This window comes from Camelus dromedarius, chromosome 21, assembly GCF_036321535.1.
Source record: "Camelus dromedarius isolate mCamDro1 chromosome 21, mCamDro1.pat, whole genome shotgun sequence".
Lineage (NCBI taxonomy): Eukaryota > Metazoa > Chordata > Mammalia > Artiodactyla > Camelidae > Camelus > Camelus dromedarius.
In genome coordinates, this window is record NC_087456.1 from 34,158,190 (window position 1) to 34,179,428 (window position 21,239).

At 37.6% G+C, this 21,239-nt stretch overlaps 1 protein-coding gene across 1 annotated transcript; it reads left to right on the forward strand.

Annotated features, from left to right (window-relative positions):
* The first annotated feature begins 947 nt into the window (after positions 1-947).
* Positions 948-19,288, forward strand: LOC135318771 (complement factor H-related protein 1-like). The gene is made up of 6 exons (XM_064477012.1): positions 948-1,068; positions 3,355-3,549; positions 3,906-4,082; positions 14,296-14,469; positions 17,501-17,683; positions 18,129-19,288. The coding sequence occupies exons 1-6, from the start codon at positions 1,011-1,013 to the stop codon at positions 18,323-18,325; spliced, it is 984 nt and encodes a 327-aa protein (XP_064333082.1). The 5' UTR covers positions 948-1,010; the 3' UTR covers positions 18,326-19,288.
* Positions 19,289-21,239: the final 1,951 nt, after the last annotated feature.

Below are 21,239 nucleotides of genomic sequence, written 5' to 3' on the forward strand. Positions count from 1 at the left end.
AGTTCAATCATATGTGTTAGCTTATAATTTTTATTTATAAAATGTTTAGTCCAATATACGCTCTTTTGCTCTTCTGGAAGTCTTCATTTCATAGCCCTAATAAATTATTTAATAGTTTGAAACCATTGTAGTTACAGTGAGGAAATAAATAAATAAATTTCAATGCAGGGTGACTTTTTTTCTCCTTTATACTAATATTATATTTTCCATATTTATTATCTGCTTGAAAAGAATTCTTATATTAAGTAATTGTATTTTAAATGATGACAAATATAAATGGCTATACAAATATAAACATACATATAAAAAATAAAGAAACAATGCAATCAGTGTCAGTGAAAGAACAGGTGAGAATTCTTGAGTTACATTCCTAAAAGAAAAGCAATACTATTGTATGTACCTGAAGATATTATTTAAAACAATGGTGCCTCAAAGCACGTTAAAAAATATTTAATGCCAAGAATACGCTGAAGCTCTTGTACTCACTAGTGTGATCCCATATGAGTTTTTAACAATCACTGCTGCCTTAAGCACAAGAAAACACAGGTGGTGAAATTAATTCTAAATACACTTTGATCTTCATAGACCCCTAAGTGGAGAAGGTGGTGAAGGTAAATAAAGGACAGAAGAAGGCGTTAGTGACATGGACTCAGTTATTCACGTGATTCACCGGGTTGAGAAAGAACTTCACCTTTTTTTAAGAAGTGCTTAACTTAAAAATTAGTGTTTTGTATCACTGTGGGAGCCCGTCTATTACCGTCCCTGAAACAGGTGTACACGTACATGTCAGGGAATGAACTCAAGAAATTATTGTGAAACCACTACCCGGAATTCATGGATTTTCAAAGCTCTTTGAACTTTGATATTTACAAAGTGACCTCAGTTAACTAGCATCATGGTAATGCCCTTAAATCAGAGTCACACTTAACAACTGCTAGTGAAGCAGATTTAAAACCCCAAGGAACACAACGGGAGGTCCTTGTACGAACGTACCGGTGGGCGTATCGGACATGCTGCTACTAACCACTGTCCTCCTCCCCCTGTGGGTTTCCTGTGCTCACAGACAAAGTAAGTTGAAAACAGAGATGAACCCTCAGTTTGCCTTTTAAAGGTAACTTCATGCTTTATCTACTCTCACGTGTCTCTATATTTCAATAATAGACTCGTAGGAATTGACTGTATTGTGTCATCTTTACAAACTGTAACCTTAGAGGAAAATTATCTCATACTCTTCCAAGGGAAAAAGGAATTATGCTTTCTCTGGTTTTTGACTTCTACATCAAAAAGACTCTCAACGCTCATTACGAAGTGAATATGCTCACACAACATTAGGAACCTTCTGACTTCAAAATAAATGAAGGGTTCTTATTTTTAATGCAAGGAAAACTTTGGGAGCAATGGGTATCTTTATGATCTTGCACATGGTGATGGTTTCATGGATTCATAGGGCAAAATTCATTAAATCAAATATATTCAGTTCACTATGTTAATTATACCTTAATACAACTTAAGTCATTAATATCATGATCGATTTAATATTTCAGTAAATAATTTTTAGAGCATTAACCCTAGGACATTGTTCACTAAAGTGTTTTCACGTTTACAGTGAAGTAGTCTATGTTAATTTATCTGAATGCAATTGTTGTAGATTAAGTAATTATATTTTAGACATAAGAAACATAATTGTAGAGTCTTTAACTTACTTTTAAATTAAGAACGAATATATTTCTAGGTATTACTTCTAAAAGCTCTTTTTATAAATATATACAATCTTTAAGATTTTCTTAACGTAAATAAGTTCTCTCCTTCTTTTAAACATTTTATAAATCCTTCATTACAATATCTTTTTACTGTCTTACTTTATTCAAAATAAAAAACAAATCTCCTTTCCAAGTTACTGTAAACAAAACCTCTGATATGCTTTAGGATTCCTCGTTGCACCATTTACGAACTGAAGGCAAATCACGATGTTTTATTCCTTAACTTACAAAAAGAATTCACTTTAATAATTTGCTGCATGGTTGGTTTTGTATGTTATTTAAGTCTCTACTGGGGCAACTTCCTTCACTAGCAACAGCAATAACAACAATATAACAAAGATTCCTGTCCAGTGTAAACTCTTCTCCTTCCGTGAGCTCTTTCTAAAAGGAGTCTTTGAGCTAAATGCCTTGTAAGTTTGAGTTGTAGCAGTTTCTCAACAGAGTGAGGAATCCGCCCTGTAGAAGCACACTTTTGTGTAAATAGAAACATCTTTGTGTATTTAGTGGGCACAGGTTGAATTCTGTCCTCTAAAATTCATATGTTGAAGTCCTAACTCCCAGGACCTCAGAATGTAACTGTAAAGGGAGGTACGTTGTTTAAAAAGGTAATTAAGTCAAAATGAGGTTATTAGGGTGGGCTCTGGGTCAATAAATCTAGTGTTGGTCTGAGGGGAGGAGATCAGGACACAGACAGAGAGAGGGAAGTCCGTGTAGAGACACAGGGAGAAGCCAAGAGAGAGGCCAGAGAAGGAACCAAACCTTTTCATACCTCAATCTTGCACCTCTGGCCGCTAGAATTGTGAGAAAATAAATGTTTGTTATTTAAACCGTCCTGTTGATAGCGCTGTGTTACGGCAGCCTTAGTAAATAAACACAATCCTACATTTTTTAAATGTAGAGTAATAATCAAAAATTATTTTCCTGATTTCCACTCAAGTATATTTAAATTCTTACATAGGTACTTTCAGAAGACACTCGTCAGCATTTAGTAATATGTCTTGGGATACTCTGTTGCTAATTTTTTCCTTTAGGAAATGTATTTAACATTCAAATTATCTTCACTGTTTCACCGAAAATATAACACACAGCCATAGATACATGTATGACTAAACATAAATGCCTGAATACATATGTATATTCATACGTGCACATGTAGTTCTTCACACAGGTAGCCTACGCAGCATGTGACCCGGCCTGGGAGGAGAGGGCTAGAAAGCGCTGGGATGCTGAGGGGACATCTGTGGAGGACACAGGAAGGAGAGGCGCAAGAAGGGACACAGAGCCACAGACAGTCCTGCCATCTGGCCAGAAGCAAACTTCCTACATCTGGGAGGTTTAGTCGATACAACCACTTTTATCCTCTTCCTCGGTGTTTACATTTTTCTGTGTGATTCTCATCTTGGAAATATTTCCAAAGAACTTAAACATCAGGAACCCCTCACGTACCTCTGTACTCCTAACTACAGGCTGTCCCAATCTCTGCTCACTGATACAGTGCAATAATTAAACTGAGTAGAATAATAAATTCATCGGTGGGATTAGTAAAATGTGTTCCGTATTTATTCATGTAGGATACCGTTTTTTTTTTCTCAAGGGAGAACTTGCGATTTTCCGGAGATAAAACATGGAAACATATACGATGAAAACAAATACAAAGAAACTTTTCCCGTTGACATGGGGAAATATTTCTACTACACCTGTGATCACAAATTTGTGTCTCCTTCACAATCACCCTGGACTCCAATAGCCTGTACAGAGAAAGGATGGTCCCCAACTCCAAAGTGTCTCAGTGAGTAAACACCCCCATCATTATCCAGATGAACCGTTCAGCGTAGTCAGTCAGTGGAGAGGGTGTGCCTGAAGGCACCACAGAGTCTAGACAGTCATGGTGGCAGGTACTGGGGGGACCAGCAAAGATGACATGTGCCATTCGCCTTTATAAGAAGATATTTGTGGAAAGTAATTTTTAGACGTAAAATGTTTCTTATATATGCAAATAATACTTAATGATATTGCATATTAACTTTGACATGCATGGCCTTATTTTTATGAAACCAACTTTTGCACTTGTTTTCTCTTTCGAAGTATGAAAAATGTAATACTCTTTCAATGCAACATCTGTATCAGTCATCTTTTGGGTTTTAGGACAGTGCTTTTTCCCTTGGGTGGAAAATGGTCATTCTGCATCTTCAGGACAAATACACCAGGAGGGTGACTCTGTACAAATTGTCTGTGACACCGGCTACAGTCTTCCAAATAATCAGAGAGGCATCACCTGTACAGAAAGCGGCTGGTCCCTCCTTCCTAAATGCAGTCGTGTCCGTAAGTAAAACACTGTCCTCTGCGATCCCGCATTCTTCTCATCTTACGGAGAAACAACAGTATTAAATATGTGAAGTAATGCTATTTGCTACTGTCCTAATCTTTTTAGTTTCAGGGGTCCAACTGTGTCTAGGTAGACATGCAAATCTTTGGATCGTCATTTAAGAATTACTTTGTCTGCTTGCATAAATTAAATGTAGGTAATGATAGAAAACACTAGCAAAAACACAGTGGAAAACTTTGAAAGACACTTCTATGTCTAAGTAGCACGAAGTTAATGTTTATAGTAAAACTGTGTAAGATCTGCTGACATAACATGATAAGTTAAATTTGTCATAGAGAGATAGTGAAAATATCACATTTGCAAAATCATATGGCTTAGCAAACAAGTTTACTTGGCACTTATCTTTTTTTTGGTAAATGCTAAATTTAAAAGATCAGCACAAAAGTATCAATAATTTCCACATCGTTACAACCACGTAGTTCCGAAATTTAGGCTTACAGTTTGTAATTTAAAATATGGAAAACTGTTTCATATGAACCATATTAGAAATAAGAATATATTGGTGTTGAAGTTGACTTGGAGTTTCTCATATTTTTGCTTAAATGTTACTTAAATGTTACTTCAATGAATAAGAGACTTGGGAACCCTGGGAGTAAGATTCCTAAAGCACAGTCAAAGCCTCTCAGAACAAGCTCTACTCTCGTCCTCAGGACGTCTGCACGCATCACCAAATCATCTAGTCCATATTTACTGTACACCTTTTACACACCGAGCACTTCCGTAAGTGTTGGAAATCAATCCTCTACAAGAGTCACTGTCTCTTTATTCACAGGCTATAATGTCAAGTGAGAGACCGACAGTAGAAATAACACTAATGGTAAAAAAAAAAAAAAGAAGAAATTGAGGACTGAAAATTATGAATCACGCACATTATAAAAGATAATATGAAGAACATGACTGGAGGTGGGGGGCATATTTCGTGTAAGGTTGTTTAGGAATCTCCCCCAACCTTAGGGTTGACATCTGGAGAGGAGGAGTCAGATAAATGGCCTTAATGCACCACAAGCCTGTATTCTCTGAAGAAAATCAAGGAGACCATTGTGGCTCATGACGAGGCAAAGTGTTGAGTAAATAATTCAGGAATTTTAGGGCCATGATCAAGATTTTGGATTTTAGTCCATGTTCAATTAGGAACCATAAGCAAAACAGAAAGACAATCTATGGAATGGGAGAAAATACTTGCAAATGATGTGACTGACAACGGTTAAACCTCCAGAATATACAAACAACTCATACAGCTTAACAACAAAAAAACAAGAACCAGATCCAAAAATGGGCAGAGGACCTAAACAAGCAATTCTCTAATGAAGACATACAAATGGCCAACAGGCACCTGAAGAAATGTTCAATATTCCTAATTATTACAGAAATGAAAATCAAAACTACACTGACATATCAAATCACCCCAGTCAGAATGGCCATCATTCAAAAGTCCACAAACGATCAATGCTGGAGAGGCCGTGGAGAAAAGGGACCCCTCCTACACTGCTGCTGGGCATGTAGTTTGGTGCAGCTGCTATGGAAAACACTACGGAGATTCCTCAAAAAACTAAAAATACACTTACCACATGATCCAGCAATCCCACTTCTGGGCATATATCCAGAGAGAACTCTACTTTGAAAAGATACACGCACCCCAACGTTCATAGCAGCACTATTCACAATAGCAAGACGTGGAGACAACCTAAATGTCCAACAACAGATGACTGGATAAAGAAGTTGTGGTATATTTATACAATAAAATACTACTCTGCCTTAAAAAATAATAAAATAATGCCATTTGCAGCAACATGGATGGACCTAGAGATTGTCATTCTAAGTGATGTAAGCCAGAAAGAGAAAGAAAAATATGATATTACTCATATGTAGAATCTAAAGAAAGAGTAAAAAGAGGACACTAATGAACCCATCTACAAAACAGAAAGAGACTTGCAGACCTAGTAAACAATTTTTTGGTTACCAGGGGAAAGGGGGTGGGAAGAGATCAACTTTGAGAGTTTGAGCTTTGCAAACGTTAGCCACTATATACAAAAATAAATTAAAAACAAATTTCTTCTGTATAGCACAGGGAACTATATTCAATATCTTGTAATACCCTTCTATGAAAATGAATCTATGTATGTATATGCATATGCATGACTGCGACATTGAACTGTACACCAGAAGTTGACACACTGTAACTGACTCTACTTGAATTAAAGAATAAAAGATGTCTTCAAAAAAGAAAAAGAAACCTCTGAGAGGTTTTAAGCAGGGAAATGACACAAAGTGAGTGTGAAACAAGATCACTATGGTTACTCTTTAGAAAATGGATCGAGATGTCCAAGAAGAGAGGGGAAGGCCAGTTAGGAGAATATTACCATAATCCAGCTGTGGTATGTTCTAGGGTGGAGTGAAATGGTGAAAAGATGGATTTTCTGTTTATGTTTATTCGCTATGTAGAAAAATAAAATTGAACTGCTGGTTACAGTTTAAATATTACTGTATGCCAAGTATATGTTTTAATGAGCGGAAAACAAAATAAATCATGAAGGATCTTAGGGAAGTCCTATTAAGCAATATCTATATATGTGTATGTACATATATATGGAGTTAAACAATATGTACTCTTTGTGTCTGACACATTTCACTCAACAAAATTTGTTTTAAAAATTCATAGATGTAACTGAATGTATCAGTAATTCATGTATTTTTTAAAAGAGCATTCCTTTGTTTTAATATTAATATATCACAGTCTGCTTATTCATGCTCCTGTTGGTGTTAATTTCCGTTGTTTTTTCTGCTTGTGAATAAGCCTGCCGTAGACAGTCTTGTTTAAGCCTTTTAGTGGGTGCCGGGGAAATACATTCTAATTTTCTTGAGTGAATATCTGAAGTGAAATTGCTGGATAACAAACTAGCAGCAGGGCTAACTATACAAGACATTGCTACAAAGTTCTTCAATGTCTTTGGACTAGTATTTTGAATGATCACCAGCAATGTATGAGAGTTCTAATTCTTCCACCTCCTCAGTAACATTAAGCGTTGCAAGTCTGTCGGTTTTAGCCATTCTGGTGGCTGTGGAGCAGTGTTTGCTTCTCATTATAATATTGCGCATCCTTGATGATGGGTCATGTTGAGCACACTTTCATATGGCTTCAGGTCACTTGAACATCTTCTTTTTTCACATAAAGATCTTTATTATTTGATGAAGAAATCTATAGCAAATTAGGATGAATTTCTTTTGGGGAGGGGGCCGTTAACACTTTTATTGTAGTATGATTCCTGTCCAGTAAAGTACACACATTTCAGATGTGCAATATGATGATTTTATTAGATGTATACACCCATGAAACCACTACCATAGTCAAGACAGCTACAATTTTCATCACTCCCCAAGAGGTGCCAATTATGAATTCCTAATTTTACCTTTCCCAGCCATTTACTTCCTTGTAACCATAAGTTTGTTCTATGAGTCTCTTTCTGTTTTGTAGATAAGTTCATTTGTGTCATTTTTTTTTTTAGATTCCACATATAAGTGATATCAGCTGGTATTATCTTTCTCTTTGACTTCTTCATTTAGAATGACGATCTCCACGTCCATCCATGTTGCTGCAAATGGCATTATTTTATACTTTTATGGCTGAGTAGTATTCCATTGTGTGTGTGTGTGTACCACATATTCTTTATCCAGTCATCTGTTGATGGACACTTAGGTTGTTTCCATGTCTTGGCTGTTTTAAATAGTGCTACTGTGAACATGTCTTTTCAAATTATATCTTCTTTCAGATATATACCAAGGAGTGGGATTTCTGGATCATATAGTAAGTGTTTTTAGATTTTATAAAAACCTCCATACTGTCCTCCATAGTGGCTGCACCAACTTACATTCCCAGCAGTAGTGTACGAGGGTTCCTTTTGCTCCACACCCTCTCCAGCATTTATCATTTGTGGACTTCTGAATGATGGCCATTCTGACTGGTGTGAGGTGATACTCCATTATAGTTTTGATTTGCATTTCTCTTAAAGTATTAGTGATGTTGAGCTTCTTTTCATGTGCTTGTTGGCCATCTGGATGTCTTCTTTGGAGAGATGTCTGTTCAGATCCTATGCCCATCTTTTGATTGGGTTGCTTGTTTTGTTTGTTTTGTTTTGTTTTGATATTGAGGTGTAAGAGCTCCTTGTATATTTTGGAAATTAGTCTCTTGTCAGTTGTATTCTTTGCAAATATTTTCTCCCATTCTGTGGGTTGTCTTTTTGTTGTTGATTGTATCCTTAGCTGTGCAAAAGCTTTTAAGTTTAATTAGATCCCACTTGTTTATTTTTCCTTTTATTTCCATTACTCTAGGCGATGGTTTGAAAAAAAAAATATTGCTGCGATTTATGTCAAAGAGTGTTCTATGTTTTCTTCCAGGAGTTTTATAGTATCTGGTCTTACATTTAGGTCTTTAATCCGTTTTGACTTTAGTTTTGTATATGGTATTAGCGAATGTTCTAAATTCAGCCCTTTACAGGTAGCTGTCCAGTTTTCCCTGGACCGCTTGTTGAAGAGACTGTCTTCTCTATTGTATATTCTTGCCTCCTTTGTGGTAGATTAATTGACCATATGTGCGTGGGTTTATTTCTGCACTTTCTAACCTGTTCCATTGATCTATGTGTCTGTTTTGGGGCCAGTACCATACTGTTTTCATTACTGCAGCTTTGTAGTACAGACTGAAGTCAGGGAGTGTATTTCCCCCAGATCTAGTCTCCTTTTTCAAGACTGTTTCGGCTATTTGGCATCTTTTGTGTTTCTATACAAATTTTAACTTTTGTTTTGTTCCAGCTCTGTGAAAAATATCATTGCTAATTGGATACCGATTGCATTGAATCTGTACATTGCCTTGGGTAGTATGGCCATTTTAACAATATTGATCCTTGCAATCCAAGAATATGGTATATCTCTCCATCTGTTTATGTCATCTTCAATTTTTCTCATCAATGTACAGGTCCTTTGCCTCCTTGGGTAGGTTTATTCCCAGGTATTTTATTATTTCTGGTGAGATCGTAAATGGGATTGTTTCCTTAATTTCCTTTTCTGGAATTGTATTGTTAGTGTATAGAAATGAAAGTGATTTCTGTACATTCACTTGGTATCCTACAACTTTACCAAATTCATTGATGAGCTCTAGTCGTTCTTTGATCACTTCTTTAGGGTGTTCTACGTATAGTATCATGTCATCCATGAACAGTGACAGTGTTACTTCTTCTTTTCCTATTTGGATTCTCTTTTTTTCTTTTTCTTCTATGATTGCTGTGGCTAGGACTTCCAAAACTATGTTGAATGACAGTGGCGAGAGTAGGCATCCTTGTCTTGTTCCTGATCTTAGAGGAAATGCTTTCAGCTTTTCACCATTAAGTATGATGTTAGCTGTGGGTTTGTCATATATGGCCTTTATTATGTTGAGGCATGGTCCGTCTATGCCCACTTCCCAGAGAATTCTTATCATATATTTGAATTTCATCAAAAGCTTTTTCTGCATCTATTAAGATGATCATATGGTTTTTATTCATCAGTTTGTTACTGTGCTGTATCACATTGATAGATTTGTGGATACTGAACAATCCTTCATCTCTGGAATAAATCCCACTTGATCATGGTGTATGATCCTTTCGATGCATTGTTGGAGTCGATTTGCTAGTTTTGTTGAGGATTTTTGCAGCTATAGTCATAAATTATTGGCCTGTGATTTTCATTTTTTGTGATATCCTTGTCTGCCTTTGGTATCTACGGTGGCCTCATAAAAGGAGTTCAGAAGTGTTCCTTTCTCTGCAATTTTGTCTAGTAGTTTCACAAGCATAGGTCTTAACGCTTCACTAAATGTTTGGGACAATTCACCTCTGAAGCCATCTGGTCCTGGACTTTGGTTTGTTGGGAGTTTTATAATAACTGAGTCAATCTCAGTACTGGTAACTGGTCTGTTCATATTTTCTATTTCTTCCTGAGTCAGTCTTGGCAAACTGTGCCTTTCTAAGAAATTGTCCATGTCTTCTACACTGTCCTTTCGGTTGGCATACGGTGGCTCATAGCAGCCTCATGATCCCCTGTATTTCTGTGGTGGTGGCTGTAACTTCTTTTTTCTTTCTGACTTTATTAATTTGGGCCCTGTCTCTTTTTTTCTTGATGGGTATGACTAATGATTTATCAATTTTGTTTATCTTTTCAAAGAACTAGCTTTTAGGTTCATTGATCTTTTCTATTTTTTTTTTTTTTTTTTTAGTCTCTAGTTCATCTATTTCTGCTCTGATCCTTATGATTTCCATTCTTCTACTAACTTTGGCTGTGTTTATTCTTCTTTTCGTAGCTGCTTTAAGAGTAATACTAGGTTGTTTACTTGAGATGTTTCTTGTTTCCCCAGGTAGGTTTCTATTGCTATAAACTTCAGTCTTAGAACTAATTTTGCAGCATCCCAGAGGTTTTGGATCCTTGTCTTTTCATTTATCTCAGTGTATTTTTTGATCTCCTCTTTGACGTCTGCAGTGATCCACCGGTTGTTTGGTAGTATACTGCTTCGTCTTCATGTGTTTGCAGTGTTGCCAGTTGTTTTCTTGCAGTTGATTTCTGACCTCGTAGCATTGTGGTTGGAAAAGATGCTTGGTACAATTTCAGTATTCTTAAATTTACTGTGTCTTGCTTTGTGGGCCAACATGTGATCAGTTCTGGAGAATGTTCCATGTGCACTTGAGAAGAATGGGTATTCTCTTGCTTTTGGATGGAATGCTCTGTAGATATCCATTAAGTCCATCTGGCCTCATGTGTCATTTGGTCCTGTATTTCTTTATTGATTTTCTGTCTGAATGATCTGTCTATTGATGTAAGTGGGGTGTTACGTTCCCCCACTATTATTGTGTTGCTGTCCATTTCTCCTTTTATATCTGTTAATAATTGCCTTATATATTGAGGTGCTCCCATGTTGGGTGCATATATATTTACAATTGTTGTATCTTCTCCTTGGACTGATCCTTTGAGCATTATGTAGTGTTGTCTCTTGTAACACTCTTTATTTTAAAATCTATTTTGTCTGATATACATATTGCCACTGCAGATTTCTTTTGGTTTCCATTTGCATACAGTATTTTTTCCATCCCCTCAATTTCAGCCTGCATGTGTCTCTAGCTCTGAGGTCGATCTCTTTTAGACAGCCCTGTTTCTGTATCCATTCCACGTCTTTTGATTGGAACATTTAATCCATTTAAATAACTACCTATTCTGGAGAAACAGTGAGATTTGTTTTGCCTAAATGTCTCCAGAAACAAAGTCAAAAATGCCTCTTCACGGTTATTTTCAATAAGTATGCAGACTTCAGTGTTTTAATTGATTTTTTTTTCCTTTGCAGTAGTGTAGTTTTAATGGTGAATCTGATTTAATTTCATGAATGTTTTTTTCAAGAACTTCCTAGGTAGCTTGTCTGCATTGCATTGGCCGCAGTAGTGCTCCCATTCCTGTAACCAAAAGCCAGGGAATTTAAGTTGTTTTTTTGACTGCTGTGGTCTTTCCATTGAACAGAGCCTCTGAAAGTCTTTGGGGCAAAAACACAAACATTAGATGAGGGAGTCTCACTCCTTATCTAAGTAACCACTTCACAAGGCTGTGAGAAGAGGCTCTAATCTGAGGTCCATTGACTTGTGCATAAGAGTGGTTCAGTTCCACTTAAGTACCTGCCCTTCTCCTCTATTTTATAAATGCTTGCTTTTCTTTTCATGGAAAGATATGTACTTTTTTCTATTTACATAATAATTTTACTTGTTCTTTTTCAGTTTTATGAAACTAAAGATTTTTGGTTTCGTTTTCTTAGAATTTATGCTTTTCTAGTGTAAAAGTTCACTGATCTTATCTTTTAAAACCATCTGTTTATGATGGTTTATGGTTTCTCCTTTAAAACAAAACTGTTCTTCTATTAGGTGTTGAATTCCCTCACCTTCAGGTATGAGCGCTGATTCCACTCAATCCACCAAACCACTAAGGTAACAGATACAAATGTAATGGTTACTTTTTTGGAATTCTTTTAAACTCTGTTGCCTTATTTAACCCTCACAACAAACTCATTGAAGCACTGTCCACATTTGCAGAGAAGGCAACACTGTCAAACGGTCTGTGTCCGATGGGTCAGGGCTAGGCAAGGTAGCCGGCAGGTTCACATCCTGAGTCTTCTGTGTGTCTCTTTTCTCATCTATAACCTGGAAGTCGTGCCAATGACAGCTGTGCAGGGTGCTCAAATGAGAGAGAGCTTCAGGCAGAGGTCTTGACTCTGTGTCCCGGATAAATGTTCTCCTCCCAATTTTTAATGAGGAAATATGCTTAGGGGATAAAAACATTTATGCATGGTTTTAGTCCGAGCAATTGACAACTAGGATTCCCATCCAGGTCTTGTGGTTTGAAATGCCATGCACTTTCCCTTATACTGTTATAGGCACGGGGCATGATTCTTTCCTAAAGATGTCTGTCAGGAGGATGAGGGGGAAATTCGAAGAACAAGAAGAAGCTCCATCAAACAGCCCCTAAGGGTCTGGGATGCTCTGAGGAGACCAGTGCTTGTCAGACTTAAGAGTGCGTCAGAACCACCTGCAGGGCTGGCTAACCTGCTTTTGGGGCTCCACCCCCAGACTTTCTCATGCCTTAGGCGTAGACTAGGGCTACAGTTTGCATTTCTAAGAAGTTCCCAGGTGATGCCTGAGCTACTGGGTCCAGGGCCCGCCTTTGGAAAACCAGTGTAGTGGAAAAGAAATATTAGAACATCCCTTGAGTGAAACACCTCCCCCACCCTTGGTGAAGGAGCACGTCACAGCGACAAGCAGCGTGTGTCTGAGATCAGGGCAGCCACTTGCATCAGACGTGTCTGCGCTGCTTGTTAATTAAGGGAGATTTCTACTCACCACTGCAGAATTACTAACGTGAACTTCTGGGGACAAGTACAGAAAACTGCATGTTAAACAGGTTTTATGTACAAAGATAACAGCTCAAGAACCACAGAACTTTACTACGTAAAGTGTTATATTTGCCAAAGAGAGAGAGAAATTCACTATTAGTATAAAAGTGAATCTACAAGGTTCACGTACCTAGGCCTAAAAAGGAATGAAGGTCAGGAGACTGTCAGTGGGGATATATTTTGTGGAGCAGGGTTATTGGGTAAACTATCCAAGGAAAAATTTTAAATGAAATTTGGGGTTTCTTTTAATCTTCTAAACATTTTGTTAATTGGACAGTATTGGTGTGTTAGAATCTCCATATGACGGCTGCAATGTATGGGGTTGGTTGGTTTGTGTTTGAACAGAATAACTTGGGTCTTTTTGAGGACATTCAGTTAAAATCGCCACCCGCCCTACTGAATGGGGTTGAGCTCCGTGGCGTTTGCTCCCTGACTGCAGCTGAAACCAGCCATTCGAGGGCCCCGCTGCAGCATCCCTCGTGGGGAGGGCTCAGGGCAGGGTCTGGGGTCTTTGCTTCTCACAAACCCCTCGAGTGAGCTCTGCAGCCTGGGCTGGGAACAACTCAGGTAGATGCTCTTTGTTTCACAGGCTCCTTGGTGCCAGTTCTGGAAATAGAAGCTCCTGCTACAGACGAGTAGGGGCTGTAACGTGAGCTTCTTGCGCTTCTTTAAGGAAATAATCCACCCGTCTTCTGTCTCCATGAGTTTGATGCTGTTTTGATGTGACTGAAAGACTTGGCTGAGCTTGCCCTGGCTCTTCCCAGGCTCCTTCACAGCCAGGTTTCTGGAAGTTGTGTTCATTGCACGTATGGCCACAAGGTGGCGGCCAGCTCCATCTGACAACAAGCTGCTTCAGCTCACTGCTTACACTTGTCACTTTCTGATCTGTCACTAGTCAAAGTGTGTCGCTTTTCTGTAAACTAAGGCTACTAGATGGAAATGCAAGAGATCATCTTGTACATTGATTGCCAACCTTTTTAAAATTTTCACCCAAAGGAAGGAGATGCAGCCGCCATTCTTTAATGGAATTCTGACTCTGGTGTCTTTCAGAAGGTAGGTAAGAGAGTAACACTGTTATTGCAGACGCGTGGCAATGCCTCTGTTCAAAAATTTAACAGTGATGCGTATCCAAGAATGACATCCCATTTGTTGAAGTGTTACTCAAAATGATTGTTATGTTAGAGATTTTTTTTCTTTCTATGCAGATGTTTCCTGTGTGAATCCACCCAGTGTGGAAAATGCTGCTCTACAAAACCCGAAGCCTAGATATCAGTCTGGTGAGAGAGTACGTTATGAATGCCTCAAACCTTATGACCTTTTTGGGGACGTAGAAGTGACATGTTTAAATGGAACTTGGACAAAACCACCTCAGTGCAAAGGTAGAGTATCTTACCTACTCTCCCAATATTAAAGAATTTATCAGGGACAAATAATGTTAATATAAATGTATAAGGAAGTAGTTCTTATGGAACAATTTTTAAGTGCAAATGAAACAGTGGCGGTTAAAGTCCAGTTTTTTTGTCAACTGAATAAGTAATCTGACATATTTATTTTGTGAAAGATGTGACCAGGTTTGAATAGTTGGAATCATGGAAAACTTCCTGTCTTAAGTATTAAGATCCTGAAGAATAAATGGGTTAAAGATACCAGAAGTAACTCTGACACCCCAACATATTCCAGTTTGACACGAAATTCCACTGTGAGACATGGAATAGGGACCTGGGGCCTTGCAAAGGACGTGATATAATTTGGGCATCTTCAGCATATGGATTGTATGTAAAGGCATGTTACTGGCTGAGCTTACTCAAGGACTTAGTGTGCACATTAAATAAAGAGTCTGGGAACTTGGTCCTGGGACCCGTGAGTGTTTAGAGTTCAGGAAGTAAGGGGAGCCAAGAAAATAACAGATCAGCCACTTGTGGTTTTCAAAGGAACTTTTCCCTGGTATGTAGTGTTTCTAATTTTTCACTTGCCCCCACGTATGTTTTCATGTTTGAAATGAATTTCTTGTCGACAGCATATAGTTGGGTCTTGTTTACGTGTCCACCCTGAAATTTTCAGCTTTTAGCTGCTGTATTTCGACCATTTAATTTAAAGTAACTATTAGCATATTAGGGACCATGGCAGCCAAAAATTTTAGTGTTTGTTTTGTGTGTGTTTTTGTTTCTCATCCCCGTTTCCTTTCTTGTCCTTCCTGTGGATTTTTCAACATGATGAAGTAGTTTAATTTTGATATTCTGCGTTACTTCTGAGCATATCTCTTTGCATTGTTTTCTTAGTCGTTGTTCTGGGTTTTAACACATACATTCAGGCTTATCACACCCTACTTGTATAGACATTTTACCACTTCAAGTGGAATGTGGAAATCTTACTTCCATTAGGCCCATTTAATCTCCTCACGTTTGTAACATAAATATTTTAAGTGGTCCCTCCACATACATTGAGCACCTTATGAAATGATACAATTTTGCACAAACGTAATTTAGCAAACTCATTAGAGAAAAGATAGTCTTATATTTACCCCTATTTTTAAAGTCCATTGCACTGTTTGTTTACTAAATTCTCAATCCCTTTTCTGTTATATTTTCCTTTCTATTTGAAGATTTCCTTTAGCAATTCTTTAAGTAGAGGTCTGCGGGAGATAAATTCTCTGTTTTCCTGTGTCTGGGAATGTCTTTATTTCTCCCTTTTATCCTAAAGGATAGCATCACTGGATACAGAATTTGGGGTTGACAGCTCTTTTCTTCCAGCCTTGGGGAAATGCTGTGACTTCTGTTTGGCTCTGTGGCCATGGATGAGAACCTTGCTGGTGTTTGAACTATTTTCCCATATAGGTATTGCATAGTATCTATCTAGCTGCTTTTGAGATTTTTTTCTTCTTCTTTAGTTTCCAGCAGTTTGATCTGGTATGTCTTATGTATTTTGATGAAAGTTTCTTTGCATTTATTCTCTTTGGAATTCACTCAGATATTTCAGTATGTAGATTTATGCCTTATGCCCTATGTGGGAAATTTTTAACCATAGTTTTAAAGTTTTTTTGATCTCCAACCCCTTTCTTTTCAATCTTTTGCTGTCTTCCCAGAGGTCCACGAAGCTCTGTCCATTGTTTTCAGTCTATTTTCAAAATTAGTTTATATTCAAGTTAATTTATCCTTCTGTCAGCTGCAGTATATTGTAGAGTTCAACCAGTTTGTTTCTTTTAAAAAAAAATCTCTTACTCTATTTTTTAGTTCTATAAATTCAGTAGGATTTTTAAAAACTGTTGTCCAGTAATTTCAATATTTGTGTCATTGCAGTGTTGTCTTCTGTTGATTCTCCTTTTTGTTTTGAGGCTTTTCTAGTCCTTGCTATGTTGAGTGATTTTCAGTTGTATCCTGAGCGTTTGGAGTATTGCCTTTTGAGACTAAGGACTTTATTGAAATCTTTTATTTATCAGGCCTCCATTACGGCCATGCAGGGTGCAAGTCTGGGCTTCCCACTTGGCCTCCACTGACAGCAGGAGAACGGAGAGAGGCGTCTTGTTCCCTCAGCCTGTGGGTGGAAGTCCAGGCTCCTTACTTGGCCTCTGCAGATCAAGGCAGGGAGAGGGCTGTCAGCTTCCTTCTACGGTATATTTCTGTAGTGAGTCAGGATTGGTAAAAGTGTTTCTGTCTTGCTAGGTGACTTCTTTCCCAGGCCTGCACTTAAAGAGAAAGATGTTAACACTTCATGAGCACTTTTTCTTGTCTGAATGGGTAATATTCCTGGGTTGCAGTCTCAGTGCCCAGTCCAGGACACACAGGGGGCGAAGTGAAAACACAATATCCTTCCTTGAATCCCAAGGTCGCCAACCAGACTGACTTCTCTCCATCCTCCACAGTCTCCTCTGTTGGTGTTCATCATATGTTCAGGGTGTTTACTTAGCAGAAGGAATACTTAGCAGAAGCAATGAGCAGAATGTTTCCACCTCACCTTGTCCAGAAAAAGAAGGCAGCATTCCCTTTCCCACTATTCACGTTTGTAATTCTTGACTTTTATTAAAGGAGCTGATGTTTCTTTTCTAATAAGAATGAAAATCATTAAAAATGACTAGGGCTTCAGTAGGCACTGCTGTACATTCTATACAAGGACACAGAACTTTTTGTTTATCATATGTACTCATCTGCACGGCGTATATTCACTAAGAAAACATTTTTTAATACTGGAATAATACAAAAAAGACATATTTGTTAATGTATTATGTGTACTTTCATGTGGGGTGAAAGGACCGGCTGTAAAATAGGCCTCAGTGTAGTGATGAAAATTTCTTCAGTAACTTTCATGTTATTAGATATCACAAGCTTTAATACTGCACACTATGCTGCTTTCTTTATTTTAAACTGTGGAGGGTTTTCTTTGGTCCTTCAATAAATCTAACAACATATTCCTTAGACTCTCAAGGAAAATGTGGGCCTCCTCCACCTATAGACAACGGAGACATTACCTCGTTCCCGTTGCCAGTGTACCCTCCGGGCTCGACCGTTGAGTACCAGTGCCAATCCTACTATGAACTGGACGGAAACAGGAATGTAATATGTAGGAATGGAGAGTGGTCAGAACCTCCCAAATGCTTAGGTGAGTATTTTAATCTTCTCGTGGATCCTGGGAAATGAGTGCTATGAATATGATGGTTAGCTGTTTCTAGTAGAGTTTCCAAGGACTAACAAACAGCCATTCTATTGCTTGACTAAAAGATAGTAGTATGTGTAGAAATAAAGTTTGAAAATTTTTGTTTCAAGCAACAATAGCAACAAAAGATTCCTTAATGAAAGCTCTTCATATGATCACTGACATGATGATTAAGTATAGCATTTAATTTTTACAGTAAACAGTACATTATTTTTACATCATTAACTGTTTGAATCGATGGAATCTACATAAAGGATTTTCAGAGAGTTGGTTTGCAAAAGATTTAGAGAATGAAGTCCTGGACCAGTGTCCAAGACTCTGCTTGAAAATCTGAAATTCTGTGGAAAATATTTGTATACTAATTAACGTTTTATGTTTTTTTAAACTTCAGAGGCATGTGTAATTTCACAAGAAATGATGGAAAAACATAACATAGAGTTAAGATGGAGATATGCTAAAAAAATTTATACTAGAGCCAACGACATTATTGAATTTCGATGTAAACGTGGGTACCGTGAAAAGTCACCTGCCCGTAATTTTCGAGTAGCCTGTCGGGAAGGACGAGTGGCGTATCCTACTTGTGGGTGAAACAACGGTTAAAATGCAGCCATAAAACTGAAATATGCAGATGTAGTCAGAACTGTTCATTGTTAATCCAATTCTTCTGAGTTTATTTTATGGAGTATCATTGGACTCCTTTTATTCATAAATCAGAATTTGTGTTAAATATTATGTGGATGATGCAGTTATAATCTGGGAGACCAATAAATCTCACTTCGTAAAAGCACCTCATTAAAACCTGGCAAATAAAAATGCTGTGTGTCCTATTCATAAAACATCGATGGTGAGAAATCACTTCAGTGCTGCTTCCATCCATCATTCTCCCACCTTTCTCAAATCTATCTCCTCAACTTCTCAGGCTTTCTGAGCCTCTCTCTTTCAGGGAAATGGGGAAAAAATGCTTGTCTCCATCTTCAAAACAATAGCACTTCACAAATAAGTAAAAAGAAAACCATGCCATGCCTGTGTTAGTAGTAAGATGAACAGAGTCGTTTCCCGCCTTTGCTGACCTGTCAGTAAACAGTGCACCCAGAAAAGGTGAAAGATGTGACCTTGTATGAGATGCCTATGGAGCACATTTAATAATTCAGCCACATCATTACGAGGAATCAGAATCAAATTGGATGAATAAATGTCTTAATGTGACATGAAAAGTGATTTTAAAAACCCAACATCAAGTATAAATACAGACACATACACACACTATGCTTTAAACACTGAAGACATTTTTATAGAGAAAATAGTGGCAGGATAAATACTTAAGACTAACTATAGTTGAATTTGGACATAACAGAATAAATGTGGTTTTAACTCCTTTTCACTTACTTGTATTCTCAATTTTTTCTCTTTAATGTATATCACCTTTAAACCATAATATATGTCATTTTAAGATACAGATATATACAAAGTAACACAGTATGTGATGAGAACTGTAGAGACCTCTTTGGTAATGATGTCAGATCTAATAAAATGTTCATGATTTTGCTGGTACAGATGGTTTTGGAAGCATTTAATCACGAGAGTCTGAAATATGATTTTTATGTTTATACATTTCAAACAGCAGAGTTGGTTTAAATCAGTTGCCTATAAGTATTTTATTTTATTTTATTTTATTGTATTGTGTTGTATTGTATTTATTACTGAAGTACAGTCAATTACAATGTGTCAATCTCTGGGTGCAAAGCACAAAGTCCCACTCATGCCCTATGAGCATGTTAAATTTCTAAAACTCATGAAAACCCTAAGGTGAAAATAGAGCTCTAAATAATTAAGCTAAAAATATTTTAAGGTGGTATCCTGTTACTCCATGCTGCATCAAACCCAGTGGCTTTCTTAGGAAAACAAGCATGGGCCATCAGCACTGGAGCTCATGGATCTAAATCTGAAGCACTGGTCACAGCCAGTTTTCTCACCTTTAAATGAATATTGTTACAACTGGCAAGTTATCTTTGCTGTCAATGTTAACATTTCTGTGTATACTATTTCTCCTAATTTTCACCTAATGGTTGTAGAATCTATTTACAACATGTGACTACAATCAATTATGTCACTTTTGGCTAGAAAATAGTGATTTTTAAGATCCAATTCTATCATTTTTCTGCATTCTAAATTGTCATTCTGTGTAAAGATGAGTTTTAATTTACCAACTCTTCTTATATTAAACTCACCTAAAAAGTTTTGCCAAACCTTTAGTTTTGACCTTTAATTTTCAATATTTGGAGCAAGGGCCTGATGTAATAGTAACCTTCCATGATGGTTTTAAGATGTTTCCCCTTAAGAAAAAGTTATCAGCATGGACTCCTAGATTTTTATTTCTTTAATGTATCACAATCAATTATTTGAAGTGAGTTATTTGTCTGAAGCTCAAATTATCCAAAATCTGGTGGTGAGTGCCTCCTGAACCTGGCTTCTGATTGATTTTCTTGTGTCCCATGGGCCTTTGAGCATTTCCCTCCTTTTTAGCAGAATACCGATGATCCAGTCTCACTGTATACCTCCCAGGCCCAGCACCCATCATCACACATCTCTTTAAAAAGCTCTGATTCTCTGTATTGCACAATAGGCTTTGGGACCGAGAAACTGTGTTGTCGGTGCTAAGTGGGGGTTTTCAACACTGTTGAAGTGCCCATACTTCCAGGATCTTTTGGTTGTCAAATCTCCAAAACAGAAAGGAAATTTTTCCTGTGGTTATTGTTTTTAGTATTTTTTACTGAGTTACAGTTGATTTCCAATAGTTTCAGGTGTACAACAATGTGAGTCACAAGTTTTACAGGCTATACTCCACTTACAGCTATTATAAAGCCCTGGCTACACTCCCTGTGTTGTACAGTATCTCCTCGCGGCTGGCTTCCCACGTGTGGTAGTTAGTGCTGCTTATCCCGCAGCCCTGTGTGCCCCTCCCCCTGCCCTCCTCCCACTGGTACCCACTTGTTTGTTCTCTGTATCTGGGAGTCTGTTTCTTTTTGTTACAGTCACTTCTTTGCTACATTTTTTAGATTCCACGTATAAGTGATACACAATTTTCATCTTTCTCTGTATGACTTATTTCACTAAGAATAATACCCTCCAAGTCCATCCATGTTGTTTCAAATGACAAAATTTCATTCTTTTCTACGGGTGAGTGGTATCCCATCATATATACACATGTACCACAGTGTGTTGGGTTTGGGTGAATCTGGTCAGGTAGAAACAGAAGAAAACCGTCATATTTTTTCTCAGGGAAATCCTGGTTAGTGCAGATAACCTAGAGAAGATGAGAAGATTTAACTTTGGGGCATCCAAGTTCATCTGTTTACTTTAAAGGAGGAGTATGAATTTCCAAGCTCAGACGGCTTTTGACTAAGGTTATTGAAGACTTTATTTTTAAGAGGTAGGAGAAGAGCTGTGAATTTCTAACACTTCATACATATCTAGTATGCAGGAGCGGGAATTAAATAGTGAA